The 15255-nt window shown below is 40.2% G+C and overlaps 1 protein-coding gene across 5 annotated transcripts; it reads left to right on the top strand.

Moving 5' to 3' along the window:
- Positions 1 to 3: 3 nt before the first annotated feature.
- LOC136779453 (cyclin-T-like) lies at positions 4 to 15052 on the top strand. Of its 5 annotated transcripts, none has more exons than XM_066737067.1 (9): positions 4 to 366; positions 1457 to 2434; positions 2981 to 3191; positions 3273 to 3396; positions 3528 to 3594; positions 4338 to 4428; positions 4521 to 4718; positions 4801 to 10770; positions 12290 to 15052. In XM_066737067.1, exons 2-8 carry the CDS (start codon positions 2289 to 2291, stop codon positions 8323 to 8325), a joined length of 4362 nt encoding a protein of 1453 aa, XP_066593164.1. In that variant the 5' UTR covers positions 4 to 366; positions 1457 to 2288; the 3' UTR covers positions 8326 to 10770; positions 12290 to 15052. The 5 variants fall into 5 exon arrangements, with proteins under 5 accessions (XP_066593164.1, XP_066593167.1, XP_066593165.1 ...); XM_066737070.1 differs by having other exon boundaries at positions 4801 to 7677; XM_066737068.1 differs by having other exon boundaries at positions 3549 to 3594.
- Positions 15053 to 15255: the final 203 nt, after the last annotated feature.

Consider the following 15255-nt stretch of genomic DNA (forward strand, 5'->3'; position numbering starts at 1 on the left):
TTGACTTGAGTAGTGATTGGTCGCCATTTTGTATATGGAGTGTTGCTTTAAGCTCCATTGATACATGTACGAATTTCGAGGCAATTGGGCGGTCAGTGACTCGTTTTCGTGATAATTGCGAATAAATCTGTGCCCGTTAGGCACAACGAGTTGCGAGACGTATTTTTTTTCAGAGATTCTTACCGTGAAACAGTTAAAATTAATTCGTCCAGGATCAAAGAAACAGTGCCCCGAGTACCTACCACTACTACTACGCTTTTAGCTCCCAGCTCTCATCTCGTGGCAACTTTAACCATACCATACAAAATCATAAAAAATTCAGCTACCTGACTGCGATGGGAAAATAGCAGTATCATCGTTTACAGCGTAAGGATATTTCTATGCCAGTAAAGGCTGCAAAGTCTTTGTGCCCGAGCGACCGATTCCAGGACACGTATAAATTTTCTTTCAAGAAAGTTCTCTTAACGCGAACGAAACAATAGTATCTTCTTACAAAAATGCCTTAGAATTATAAATTTTCTTTGCTACATAGACTCAGTTATTTGTTAACTGATCGGTACATGTGATCACTGATATATTGTTTTTACTAAGTATATATTGAACAAAATATCGGATTAGCTGGTTTTTCACCTTCATAATAACATTCCTTGAAACATAGAAACGTTTATAAAAAAGAAATGACAGTTTTTCGTATAAATATCATCTGACGTTTGTAAACGTTGGCCGGATCCAACGGAGATAATTCTCCAAATAAATAGGTACTCTGCAACGAAGAGTTCGTGGAAGGTTTTTTTGATGTATAAGTGAAAAACTCTCTCTAAAAAACGCGTTCTTCTATTAACAAACTACGCGAAACTGCTACACAATACGGCTAAAGCAAAATCATAAACTTATTTTGATAAAGACGATACGGAACTGCTGTTCCGAAAAAAATGCGTTAAAGAACTATTAAAGACTCTTTAACCGCTTAAATGTTAAACTATAGTATTTATTGTACATAAAAAACGGAAATATATCTATACTATCATATGATGTGTGTTTGTGCATTTCATACGCTTCGTGTATCCAAAAAATATTTGTATGAGGATTGAGATTGATAAACTATTCATCCAATTCAATTTGTACAAAGAAGTGTTATTATACTTTTTTGTCAATAAATTTAAAAAATATGTTATTCTGCAACCAAAACTGAATCGGATAATAATATTTTTACATCTATTTCAATAAAAATTGTTTACCTTTGAATGAAGTATATGTATACAGCCATACATACTATTTGCCTATGCGTATTAGTATGCGTGCGTGTATACATATACTGAATAATAGTATAATGTCCTTTTACGTGATGCAGAGAGAATGTGATGTATATATATATATATATATATATTCATGTATACACGCGAAAGCTACTTCTTACGTGCACGTCCTATATTGAAATATTTTTTTATAAATTTAGGCACGAATGACGAGAGCACGGAAATCAGCGTCCAATCGAAACTTCAATTTATCGATAAGTCAAATCGTTTCCGGTATTTGAAATTAAGCTCATTCAACTCGAATGTGAACGAAAGAAGAATCACAATAAGAATATAGATTTTGCGCCAATTTATTAAATTCCATATTGAAAACACAGTGTGCTTTAAAAGTAGAGTGCGCGGAAATAAGTGAGGTTATGGAATCAATAGTAAAGTACTGAACCAACTGAAAAGTCATCAAGAGAAATATAGGAAACTGCAAAATTCTCAAATAGAAAGGGAAATTTGGTTTGTGTCAGTAAGAAGAAAATATTCCACGATTAGATAAAACTTTGCAAAGAAACTTTCGAAATCATTTGAATGACTTTTTTTAACGAGAGTTGTCAAAGATTTTCACATATTTGTGAAGATAATTAAGATTTTGAGTTAAATCGATGAATTTTGAAGGGATTTTTGATGATGCATGAGAAACGAGACTGTTAAGTCATTTGAAGCCGGCAAAAAAAAGAGTTTAGTAGGAATGGAAATATAAACATAAGGGCAAAGTGATGGTGAAAAAGCGGGAAGAATTGTTGTTGGACATAAGCGCATTAGCACTGGTGTGTCTTCTCGAACATAGTCCCATTTGTGTTTTGATGAGAGATCGATTAGTCTGAAGTTGGCTAGTTCCGCGTTCCGCCGCTTGAACGCTGCCATTGGTCGAAGCAGGAAAGTGTTTACCGCCTTGAAGTTTGAGGCACGCGAGTTGCTTGTGTGCTGTGGAGTGGAGTGTGTAGTGTGTATCGTTTAGTGCCGAGCTGTGTGTACATATAAATGGCGACTGACGAAAAATGGTACTTTACGAAGGAACAGCTAACAAATACTCCCAGCAGAAAATGCGGCATCGACGCGGACAAAGAGCTAAGTTACAGGCAGCAGGCCGCCAATTTCATCCAGGATATGGGCCAGCGGCTTGTTGTGTATCCTTTATTAAAACTGCGTCTACGTGATCTCTACTCCCCCCTTTCCCCGACAAACATAATATCACTTTTAAACCTTTATATTTTCTCTTCTGCATTTTCTCTTTCCAAATTTCTCTTCTCCACCTGTTATTTTCTGCTATTCAAGTGCCTGATCAATTATTTCTCGTGTCACGCCAATAGTTTCCCTATTCTATGTATTACCTACAACGAATTCTCGCACTCGAAAATCTTAAAGCGGTCGAGTTCAGAGAATCTGCATTATTTTTCAAGCTTTTATTCGCTTTACTTTTGACTTTGATCTTCCTTTGCTCTCCACTGCAAACCCCCAAAATCTCTGTTGCATTGTTTGTTCAAATTCAGGTAAGATTAGTCATCCATACTGGTTGGTAGCATGGTCCCAGCTACTGCTTTCATAAAATTACATTCTTTTGCAAATTTTGATCAAAGAGCCCACTTAAATTACCATTAAAATGAAAGCTTTGGTTCAAATAAGTTTTATACTAAATTATATTTCCTTAATAGTATTATTATTATTGGATATAGATCGCAGCTATGTATCAACACAGCAATAGTATATATGCACAGGTTTTACGTGTTCCATTCACTGTCGCAGTTTCACAGAAACTCAATAGCAGCTGCAGCACTGTTTTTAGCAGCGAAAGTAGAAGAGCAGCCAAGAAAATTGGAACATGTTATCAAAATGGCTCATATGTGCTTACACAGAGATCAGTCGCCACCAGATATCAGATCAGAGGTGGGTTGATGAGATTTAAATTTCCAAATCTGTACCTTTCTGATGAACTATAAAGATTAATTTCTTTATTTCATCGTACAGCAATACCTGGAACAAGCTCAAGATTTGGTATTCAATGAAAATGTTTTGCTTCAAACACTGGGGTTTGATGTAGCGATCGATCATCCCCATACTCATGTTGTCAGATGTTGTCAACTGGTTAAAGGTAAGTCTCGCTGAATAAGTTGCAGCTGAAAGATTTGTTATGACATTAATCTCGGGCAAATCTTTTTTATTACGATAAATACTGGTTGAGATTATTATATTGCAGTATTTGCACTCTAGTGGTGCGTTAAGAGTTATCCAATTCTGTTTCAGCGAGCAAGGACTTGGCCCAGACTTCCTACTTCATGGCATCAAACAGGTGGCTACATGTTATTTCCTAGTACCTCTTACTTTTATCAGTCTTCGAACCAAAACGATACTATGCAAAGTATTTTTTCAAGCTAAGACTGCGAGGCAATTAGCTACTGACACAGCATTCTGACCTTTCCTTTTAACGCAATCGTTTATATTCCATGATTTTTTGAACCTCAACATTTATTTCTTCACCGGGAAGTACATATGTATGGGAAGAATGTTGCGTTAAAGTCGCGGTAGTGTCTCATTATAAAGAGTGCACTATGCCAATGTGAAAAGAAGCTTTTTCATAAACTAAATGCTCGATGAGGATTACTTGTTTTAAAGGTAAATGAAATATTCTTAAAGACTGACCACGTGTTTTATTAATGGATTGTAGTTTGCTCTTATTTTCTTTATTCTTGTGGTAATTTAAGTTTAGTTTGTGCGAAAGTTTGATATGAAGTCGATGGATTATGAATAACAAGGTGTATGATGCTATGCATAGGTACAGTGTGCACAAAAGATTTGAAATTTTCTTTTCTTCTGTCCTACTGTTGCATCGATTGGTTCGTAGTTTTAATGACAAAAAGAAATTAAAAACCAAATGTGGGATTTCAAAACTTTTCTGCTTACATGACATTATATACCTATCGTTCTTACAATATTAAGTATAATGTAATCATATATAAAAAAACTCAGTTATACTACAAGATTTCTACACATTAATCAGTTTTGTTAAATGGAAAATCTTACATCTCATTTCAGTTTACACCTAACGACAATGTGTCTGCAGTACAAACCCACCGTAGTGGCCTGCTTCTGCATACACCTAGCTAGCAAATGGTCAAACTGGGAGGTAATGGAAAAATAGAGAAGATACATTTGACCAATTTTTGATAAGGTAAATAAAAATATATGCAATAATACTATTCGATATGTGAATTCCAGATACCACAGAGTAATGAGGGGAAACATTGGTTCTGGTATGTGGATAGAACAGTGACATCCGAGCTGCTGCAGCAGCTAACAGCTGAATTTCTCCACATATTTGATAGATGTCCATCGAGGCTAAAGAGGAAAATAATGAGTATTTCAGCAAACCAAAGTCCAAATATGAATCATCCAAGCATACCAAATTCACCATTTGTAATTATAATATTCCAAATATTGAAATTTTGAATGCGGCAATTTAAGAAATGATTTAAATAAACCAATGTAACGCTTGTAGGACACGGAGCCACGCAAGATTCAGTCTCCAGCAACATCGATGGATGGGGTGGTGACATTTCACTCAAACCGGCCCCACCATACCGATAAGCAAGATGATAAGAAATCTGGAGCGTCGGCATCTACGAGACCATCGGTAGATTACCGAGACTACCGGGAGAAGAAGGAACGAGAGCGTGAGCGGTTGGAGAGGGAAAAGACAAGCGGCGCTTCATCAGTGGACTCGGTGCGAATGACAGAGGCTAACAAGCAGCAACAGCACCATTCTCATCACCATAAGCCAGGCTCGGGTATGAACATACTTAACAAGCACCAACCACCGTCCAGTCAGCAAAAGACATCGATGCACCACAATCACCACCATCGAACAGACGCCAAAATGGCAGCAGGTCAATCAGTTCCTCAGAGACACTCTGCAAATAGCGGGCAAACCAGGGATCCAAGTAGGGATCCTAGCAGACAACGATTGGCTCGAGAATACATGAACGCTGTACCAGGTGCGACGATGCATTCCAGCCACGCACACCTGTCTACGCACTCATCCAAGGAATCATCCAGTTCTGACTTTCTGCTTAATCCGCCCGTACCCAAGCTCGAGCATACCGATGACCAACACATAGTAGTGCAGGAAAAACTTGGCAACAACAATCACAGTCTGCACAGGCTAAACGCTGCCGATGGAAAACATCAGCATGAAAAAAGAGGGTACGACCCTAGACACAAATTGGATCCTCGAAAGGACAATGAGCAAAAACCTTACAGCAAGTACAACGATCCTCAGAGGCTGGATCGTAACCAGAGGAAACCCGACATACTCGAGCAGAGATGCGAGGAGGTGAGGAAGCTGATAGAGAAGCCTCTGCCTTTGCCAAAACCAGCCGTTGATGCTCCTTATTCCGCACCCATACAGAAACAGCATCATGGAAAGTATAATCAAATGGAGAAGCTGCACACTAATGTTACAAGCGACTCTAGACAGTCGCAGATTCAAAATGACAAGTCGCCGACTATCTCTACCTCTTCCTCTTCTTCATCGTCCCAGCAGAAGTCTTTGATCGCCAAGCTTGGTTTAACCGGACAACAGCAATCTCACGGTGGTCATTTGGTGTCGAAGGAAGCGGTGAAGAACGGCACTTCGTTGTTAAACGACGAGCCGCGATCCGAGAAACGTCTGCGACACGAAGCCGAGAAGCATGTGACGGAGATGCAGCCGGGTCAAGTGCAGACTCCGCCTGCGAAGCACAAATCATTGTTTAGCCCTGAAAAGACTGTGCCACCTATTCGCGATACTCACTCGCAGAGGTCGAAAACGAAACAGAAGACTCCACCCAGTGCTGTTAGGGCAAAACACGAACGAGATCTCTCCCTTGGTTTCGGTATCATGTCCTACTCGGATGCTCCGAGCGTTCAGCAACAGTCCCATCACCACCCTCATCACCATCAGCAACACCATCATCACCAGCATAATCAGCATCAACAACTGCAAGCCATTCAACAACAGCAACAGCAGCAGCACGTAGAAACTATGAAACGACTGGCTGGAAGTGACGCAACCAATTTGACTCTAAAGAGAATCCGAACGTCCAGCACTGGGGGAGATTCGGATTTGACTAGGATAAAGACCGAGGAAGCCTCTTCGGCTGGACTCGAAGCAATGAAAATGCTTGGAAGGGTTCCGGATCTCATCCAACCAATCAAGGACCACCCCCCGACAGACTTGTCGAAAAGTGGCTCGGTGTCCAATGACGTGAAACCGACAGCCGAGTTTCTCAAGTCGTTCGAGTCGGAGCAGCCTACGATCTCACGACGCCTGCACGAAACAGTCCAGCAACACCCACTGACCAATGGCTTGGACATCAAGCAGGAGCCTCAAGATTTTATGAAAGAGAACAGTTACAGTCTGAACGTAGCTGTTAAAGAGGAGAATCCATCGATGAAGACGGAATATCTGTCATCCATGAAGTCTGCTCAAAGTATAAGCGCTCTACTCCAGGAGCCTTTGCCACCGATGCCTTCTCTGCTGCAGGGGATGCAGCAGTTGAATCAAGTAGCGCAGCCACAGCCACAGCAACGAGAGGTGTCCTCGAGCGAGCAGAGGATGACGGTAGATTCTCAGTGCATACTGGAGAGTTCGGTGAGCGAGACGTCGATAGCATCGACGGTGGACATCAGTGCCCTGTCGGGGCCCACGTCCAGCAGCACTCAGGATTCGTCGAGCCTGAGCCTACCGTCCAACGTAGCCCAGGTGGCTACCCAGGAGGAGAAAAAGAGCTCGCACGAGCACCACAAAAGCGAAAAGAAGAAAAAGGAGAAGAAGCACAAGCACAAGGGTAAGGACAAGAGCAAAGATAAGCATAAACACAAGCACCGAGAGAAGGACAAGGATAAGAATCGCGAGGATAAAGAGAAAGACAAGGATAAGAGCGACGAGTCTTCGCTGGCAGTGCCGATAAAGATCACTATACCAAAGGATAAGCTGAACTTGGGTACGGAGAGTTCGTCCTTGCCCGGTGCACTGATGCACGAGAAGAATAAATCTCCCCCTCATGGCTCTGGCACAGGCCTGAAGATAAAAATCCCGAAGGAACGGTTGAAGGGGTCCGAGAACACAGGAGCTCCCGTTGCTCAGCCGGTGGTACAGGCTCCGTTGAAGATAAAGATCCGGACCGACGCTATATCTAGGAGCGGTGCACCTATGTTGGCATCGGTGGACGGTATGGAAAGTAGAAAGAGGGAACGCGTCGAGTCTAATAGTAGCTCCGCAGGGGGTACAGTTCCTCCCATTAAGAAGCCGCAGATGAGCTTCGTTCAGCAACAGCAACATCGACCTGGGGAACGACAGAACGGGAGGCATTATAGTTCGGGCAGTAATAACAAGGTACGTGGAGGAGGTCGGGGTGGACGCCAGTTCGGAGCTCGCGGTCCTTTGCCAGGAATGATGGTTCAACGCGATGGTTACTACCACCAGCCAACAGCCTATGGTATCCGTAATCCCCACCATCCTCATCCCCCACCTATCCAACGCGTCAACGACGCGGCCGGGTACACGAGAGGAATTCACGAGGTCAACAAAACAGTCGCGATATCCTCGTCAACAGCGACGTCATCCTCCTTGTCGACCTTGTCATCTTCGTCGTCGTCCTCGTCCTCTTCGTCGTCATCGTCGTCGTCCTTTTACTTTGCCAATTATCCGCCACCAGGAATGTACAGCCAGGTCGCTATCGGCGCAACCGCACCAGCAGCTTCCGGTTACATGTACGATCCTGGAATGTACTATCAGCAGTATCAACAGTATCCCGTGTACCCGGCGAACAACGTCATCCTGACCGCCGACGGAGCGATCGACACCTCCGTGCCACCTCCATCCTTGCCCCCAAACATTTGTCAGAACCCTCTAGGCCAGCAGCTGGCAAATTCTGACGCTCGTAAAAGTACAGACACTCCACCACCCCCGCTACCCAGCGGACCGCCTCCGAGATGCTCACCTCCACCACCGCCACCGCCGCTACCACCACCACCCGAATAGAACTCCCTCTTCTCTCACGCTTCTTCTTCTCCCCCTCCTCCCCCTCCTTCTTATCACCTCCTTCTGTTATCTTAGTTCTGTCGTTAACCTCGTCAACGACTCCTTGCAAACTCTACGTGTACCACCCTGATCCATCCTCTTGCGTCTATCAATCTTTGTACACCCTTAGGGTAATCTGGTTCAGTAGCGCAGTAGTCCCGTGCAGTACAATTTGCTCCTACTTTTTTCGCATTTTCTTTTTTCTCTTTGATTTTCTTTTTTCCATTTGTCGCCAAATTCAGCTCCGAGTACAGGCGGAACTTGGACGATAGATTTTAAGAATTTTAGTTTTGGTAAATTGCAAATTTATGCAACGTTTTGGAACATCTCGCACTGCGCGCGGGCCACTAGAGACACCATAGATCGTCTAGGAAAGAAACGCACGACTCGAATGGTATATCACGTAAACTAGGATTGCCTGCTCTTTTGTTATTACTACTTTGATCATTGCATTTCGTTTCCTGATTTCTACTTTGATCGAGGTTTATACGGCCTTGCAGTAGTTACCCTTTTAATTGGTAGAAACCTGTTAGTGGCATGACTTTATACTCTGCGTCTCGTCTCTACAACAATTTGATATTTCCACCTGTTTTTTAATTGCAGTAGAAATAGTTTAGTTTGCTCTGTGTATGCGTCTGTTTACCAGCGGCGAGTCGACGAACGGTGATGCGATTCGTGACTCGTAGAATGAACATTTTGGCAAGTGGAAAACAGTCGAGTATCATTGAAAATTGCTAAAGCGAGTGGTCAATTATTGAAAGAGAGAATAGAGTAGCAAAAAGGGAATAAACGATGCGAAGCGTTAGTTGAATATTTTTCTTACTTATATTTACGTTATATTGACAAATAACCGAGATTATACTCCGTAAAGGATAATTTTATTTTATAGTTCCATCATCGGAAGATGATGGAGATTTGGATAATATCTTCAAATATTTTACTCGATTAAGATAAGGTGATTTAAATCATTGTAGGTAATCCGCGAGCAACGAGACAGCTTAAATATTGATTTACTTTATCGCGAACGTCAGTCTCCGTTGCGTTTTTATATAAATATTAGTCTAATTTTGAGGGTCATCCACTCAAACTTATTGTTAGAGATTGACATTTTGGTTACTTAAGATTTCTCGATTGAAGATGCACGACGTTTTTGCTGTGTTAAAGTGATCAGCGTTAAAGATTTCCCAGTCCAACGGAGATGTCCATTTCTGACAATGTCTCGTCGAGGAAAACTTATATAAGTGATTTTTAGTTTGATCAAAAGTTTAATCGACGTGCTGGTCGAATTTTTTACTGCGAAATAGAACAAATGTGAACTCAGGAACGCGTTCGATATTGATTATAGTGCAACTGATTGATATACATGTGTACATACTAATATGTAAATATTTATAACTAATATGTGTATTGATGGATGCGTAACATTATGATTATATTTTAGAGGGAAGGAGCCCGTCGTGATAATTGTTCGAGAGAATAATATAGAGTGAGAGGGGGAGAAAGTGGGAGAATGAATGGATGATGAAATAGACTTTAATAGCTACGAGAATTGATGAGACATTTTTTCGCACACTGGGTCGAATTGATGAAAAGCGGACAAAATACAAAACTCCCGTGTCTTAAGCATGGCAGCCATACTTATATTGGTTAAAGCTGTATGTATGAGAGCCACCGATGCTGCAACGTTCAATATTATGATAAGGAAAACAGATTTTTTTATTCATTTTTTTTTTTTTTTAAGAATGATTGTATGCCATGATTATGTTAATTTTAGTTGTTATTAGTTTTATAATTTCAGATGGATTTATTTTATAGATAGTTTATATACATAAATCGAGTGCCTAATAAACAGCACTGATCGAACCCGAGGGACTATCATTTCTTGATTTCTGTGAACCACAATTCGTCTTCGTCTCACGCCAAACGCATGTAATCATCTCATCCAATTCTCAAGCTTGAAAGAAAGAAAGAAAGAGAGACAGAGAGAGAGAGAGAAAGAGGGAGAGGGAGAGGGAGAGAGAGAAAGAGAAAAGGTTTTATTAAAAAACGAAATAAAAAGGACGGCAAGGTTTCAAGAGAACTTTAAACAAGAAGGATTGTCCGTCTTTTCGCAAAGGGCCCAGTGGCGAGCGGCGGCGCGCGGGTTTGAAATTCGCTCAGCTCAAGATTCGTCGTAGGTTCGTACGAGCAGCGGGCTCTCTCGAGGACTATCGACGCTGTCCAAGCCAACTCCGCGCGAAGCTCTAAGGAATAGACAAGAAATGAATGAAAGGAAGCGAAATAATTTAATATAAATGTAGAGAGAGAGGGAGAGAGAGAGAGAGAGAGAGAGAGAGAGAGAGAAAGAGAAGCGAAAACGAAAACGAAGAAGTCGCGTTTCCTACGATCTCTAACGCCTACCAATAGGTCAGTTCCGAGTTAAAGAACAACATAATAAGCAAAGTTAATTGCGCAAATATTCGCCTTGTCTCCAACAAAATAATCGCTTATTCTCCTAGACTAATGGTTGTACGCGGCCTTGTTTTTTATACTAGGTGCAATCCGAAGAGATAATTGAGTCTAGGCGCTTGAGAGAAAGATGGATCAGCGATTATTTTGTAGAAAGGATATCATCTCTCTAAAAAGAGCCCATGAAACTATGCGGATTGGGACGTAACATCATTCTCTTGTCTACTAACATTACTCGGCTTGGTATTAACGGGGTGTCATCATGCTGAAAATCTAGCCTTAAGTCATCCGCAGTGCACGGGAAAAACATAAAGGCAGTGGAGGAAACGATTAAAAAGTGTGGCAGGCGTTGGTTGCCTTCTTACTAGCAAGAGAGGAATATATTATTTTATTGTTGAATTGAGAGAAAGAGCGAGAGGGAGAGAAATTGCGGTTTTATTGTATTCATCGCAGATAAAAGTGGCGTCCATGGGGAAAAAGTGTGGGAAGGGGTGAGAGGAAGGCTGATGGTCGACTCGCTCAACGTTTCATTAGCTCTCATGGTGGAGGTAACCGCAAAAACCAACTTTCAATTATTCGTATCACTCGTTCTTTGCCGTTTTTATTGTTTCTTTTCCATCTCGCCGCCGAGTATGTTAACGTTTATCTTGCGCGCTGCTGGCGGTGGTGGTGGCAGCATGTAACTGGCTATCTCTAAGGTCTGCGCTTTTGTTAATCTCAAGAAGACTCTGCTTTGGCCAAATTATCCTGGACTTTTACAGTGATAATTTTAAGAGAAAAGAATCTGCAATTTAGTTCATCGTTGAAGCACAATCTTCTTGAAAGGAAAACTTTAATTTTCTATGGTGCATGGGTAATAGGCTTGAATTGGCGTTTTTCACACATTGCACCATTTCCATATTGTGCACCTCTTCGAATGCATTGCAACATTTGTCTCAAAGAACCCTACGAAAGCTATCCTAGAAATTTTCTTAAATATAACATGCATTGCAATATGGGATTCCTTGAGACAATAGATATCTGACCTGAAACGTTGAATCACATTAAATAGCTTCGACCCTTCAGCATGTAACCGTTGCTAATCGCTTGTAACATAATCAATAATTTCATTACAGCAGTAATCCTTAAAGTTGGATAAATTCGTAACACGTAATATTTTCAGATTTCCAATATGTAGGCTGTGAATGATAAATTGTCATCTTACGTGCTGTACCTAATTATTAAAAATTGTATTATTCTTTCCAATAAGAGAGATTCGCATCCTGCATGTTGGAGTCATCATTATTGTAATATGATTCTTGCTTGTGGAATAGAGACTCGTAGCTTGTAAATGTCATCAAAGATCACTCATTAGACTATGCTTTCAATTTTGCTAATTCAAAAAGAAAGCTCTGAGGAGAGAGAAAAAAAGTCAAAATGATAGAGTCAAAGAGCATAGGATAAATGGGACAATACTTAGTTTTTATTATTTTTCCAGGATAAGCACGCGTCCAGCCACCACAAAAGTTCAAGCAAATTATCACAGTCACAACAGTCGCATGCAACGTAGTATCAAGATCATCAAGGCCAGACACGATCGAGAAGAAGTCGGTGAATCCTACAAAAGTTCGACTAGCTTTCTGCTCGTCCCGTTCCTCTCTAGTCCCGGATTTTCCTTCGTGCATCTCGTGGCCAAGCGACCAGACAGCTTTGGACCAAGTTATCGAAGAAGTTTGATGATCAGTAATTTTACAAATTTAACATAAAACGTAAGCGAGAGTTATGGAGCTTTTAAGCTTTGATTGTATGAGAATTGTTCCGTCATCATGTTTCGACAAGGTTTGCTACAGAAGTCTGAATTTTTAATCAAGAAAGAACGTGGCGAAGGATAATCGGGGACTAGAAAATATTAGTCGTTTTTTAGGTAGATATAATTAAAGGATAGTATATCAGCAATGATTTAAGACACTTGAAAAAAAGTCTCATTCCTGATTTACTTGAAACTGCGTCCCCCCACCGTGTGCGGTGTTGAACAGAGTTGGCAATATATCGACGATGTATTAGTAATTCTAGTAAGTGTGATGGACGATATAGGTTTGATGCTTTTCCTTGGTCCTGGTCTTGCTCTTACCAACCACGCGCTTGTCTTTCAACTATATATTCTTTTCGTCAAAATATTGCTAGATTCCGTTTAAGTCTGTAATAATTAGCGATTGATTTTAATTCGTCAAGGTTTTTCAACGAGTGCCGTAAACGAAACTTCAGAATGGCCAAGGGAATGTAGGAATATCGCAAAGAAAACAGAATAACCCAAAGAAATTCGTATAGTATGGCGATACATTTTTAAAGCTATAGTATAAATAGTATGATTTCATTTTTTGATATATGTAATTGCTTTTAACTGGAGGCTAACTTTTTTATCTCATAACAGTTTTTAGTATCGTTGTACTATTAGAATTTGCCGCTGCCATTTTGGTCCGTTGTTTATTGAGAAAGATCCTCTTCCCGAACAGTCCAAGAAATTTATAAGATTTAGACTTTCTTTGAAGTCTGATCTTGTTCTGTAGATAATTTCTTTAGACGGTCTTGCCAATGGCACTACTTTGACAGCCTTAAATATATTATGAAAAATGGGTAATTCGCTGTATGGATAGAGATAAATTAATAAAGTCTTAGTGCAATCAGCGAGCGTTGCTGATTAGTAAGCTCGCGACTATGAAATACCATTGCGAACTTATCGGACCGCTTTTGAGGGATGCTCGCGTGCCAAAGGCTTGTTTTTGATAACGCGCAGTATGTGATAGATGGAGAGAGTGTGTGAGAGTGAGTGTTTGTAAAAAAGAATCGTGTTTAATGGGATCTTGCGAGACGCGCGCACTAACTTCAACCGACTATAAACATTAAGTAGATGTACTCGCGTTTTTTCAGCTTAATGGCGTAAAGGCACGAGTGTTACTTTGTGCGGGATTACACTGTTATATTAAAATATAAAACGGAAAAAAGAGAAATGCAGTCACTTAACTAAACACAAGGTTATTGTTTTATGGTATTTGCATTTATACTTGTAATATATTGTACATTTTTTCACGTTCGTTATTTCTCTCATCAGTCACACTTGGTACATCTATGCAACTCAAGGATTTTGCTCGAGAAACTTGTGTTACGTGTAATAAGGAAAGAAAATAAGATTAGGTAATTTACCTCTCACTTCCTCTGTAGTCGCAATCCATACTAGTTTCTGGAGTGAATCCGTTAAATCTCAATTTTTATAAAAAAAAAGTGACCGTTTAAACGAGATATTTCTCGCAAAAAGGGAGCAACTGCACGATTTACAAGATTCCGGAAGCAAGAGCAAACCGCGGTCACTCGGTGTTTTTTTTGTTTCATTATAGCCGGAAGACTCGTTTTTGCAATCTTTACATACGTAATAACAGAAAAGTCTGGGAAGAGCAGCTAGTTATTTGTGTCCCCCTCTCCCAAGGCATTGTATTAAAGTTAAACACATAGCGAAGGTTCCACTGGAGGAGAGTCCTCGACGAAAAATTCAGCTATGCGCCGAGTAGAAAGGAGAAAGGAAAAGATAGGCTTCAATTTTGTATTGAATCCGGATGAGCGTGATGCGACTCCGTTTCGTCGGGTTCAAACAAGCTAGATAATTATAAAGAAATTCGAATGGAGTGAGGCTTGGCTAATAATCGAATTTGAAAGTCCGTCTAAGGAGTATCTTTAAATAAATCTCGAGCAAAACTCTAGCCTGTGTAGGAAGAGAGGGAGCGATTGAAAATTAGCAATATTTGTTAGGCAAGAAATCATTTTGATTTATCCAGTTCCTATGGTAGATGGCTTGACCACTGATTAAGTTTGTAGGACAATTAAGGTAATTAATTTTGTTTTCTTTCTTGACACTGCTTGCCACCTTCGACGGATTTTGCATTGTTTCGTATCGTGCACTTAATTGCGCGTTTCATTTCTTTATTGGCTTCTCAGTGATGTTTTGTAAGAGAGCCTTTAAATATCCCTACAACGAAACGATTGCTATTTAACGATTCATGTTAGCCAAGCGAGTGATATAACTTGGTCTAAACCCAAGAGGTATTTATTTATCATCGTTTTGTTGTGTAAATAGCTCCGAAAGCATAATGTAGTAATTCGATTATACTACCGCAACCTAGTGTAAACAAAAAATTATCGATAAATAATTAATATTATTGTCGGTCTGTAAATAAAATTATTTTGTATGTCAAAATAAACCAAACGGATGATTCCAAATGTTGCGTCCTTCTTGTTTTCTATCATATATTATCAACTATAAGATATTTTAGTAAAGTTTTTTATATATTAAGATCTAGGTTTTGAGTTTACTACAAACTTGTGTTAAAGAGATAATTATAGATATTGCAAAACTAGTATTTGCAAAGATAACAAGTATTCGTAGTACAGTAATTTCTTATCAAGTCAGTTTAA

This window comes from Prorops nasuta, unplaced genomic scaffold (assembly GCF_024137725.1).
Source record: "Prorops nasuta isolate Cenicafe-Biocafe unplaced genomic scaffold, Cenicafe_Pnas_1.2 PNAS00017, whole genome shotgun sequence".
In the NCBI taxonomy this organism is placed as follows: Eukaryota; Metazoa; Arthropoda; class Insecta; order Hymenoptera; family Bethylidae; genus Prorops; species Prorops nasuta.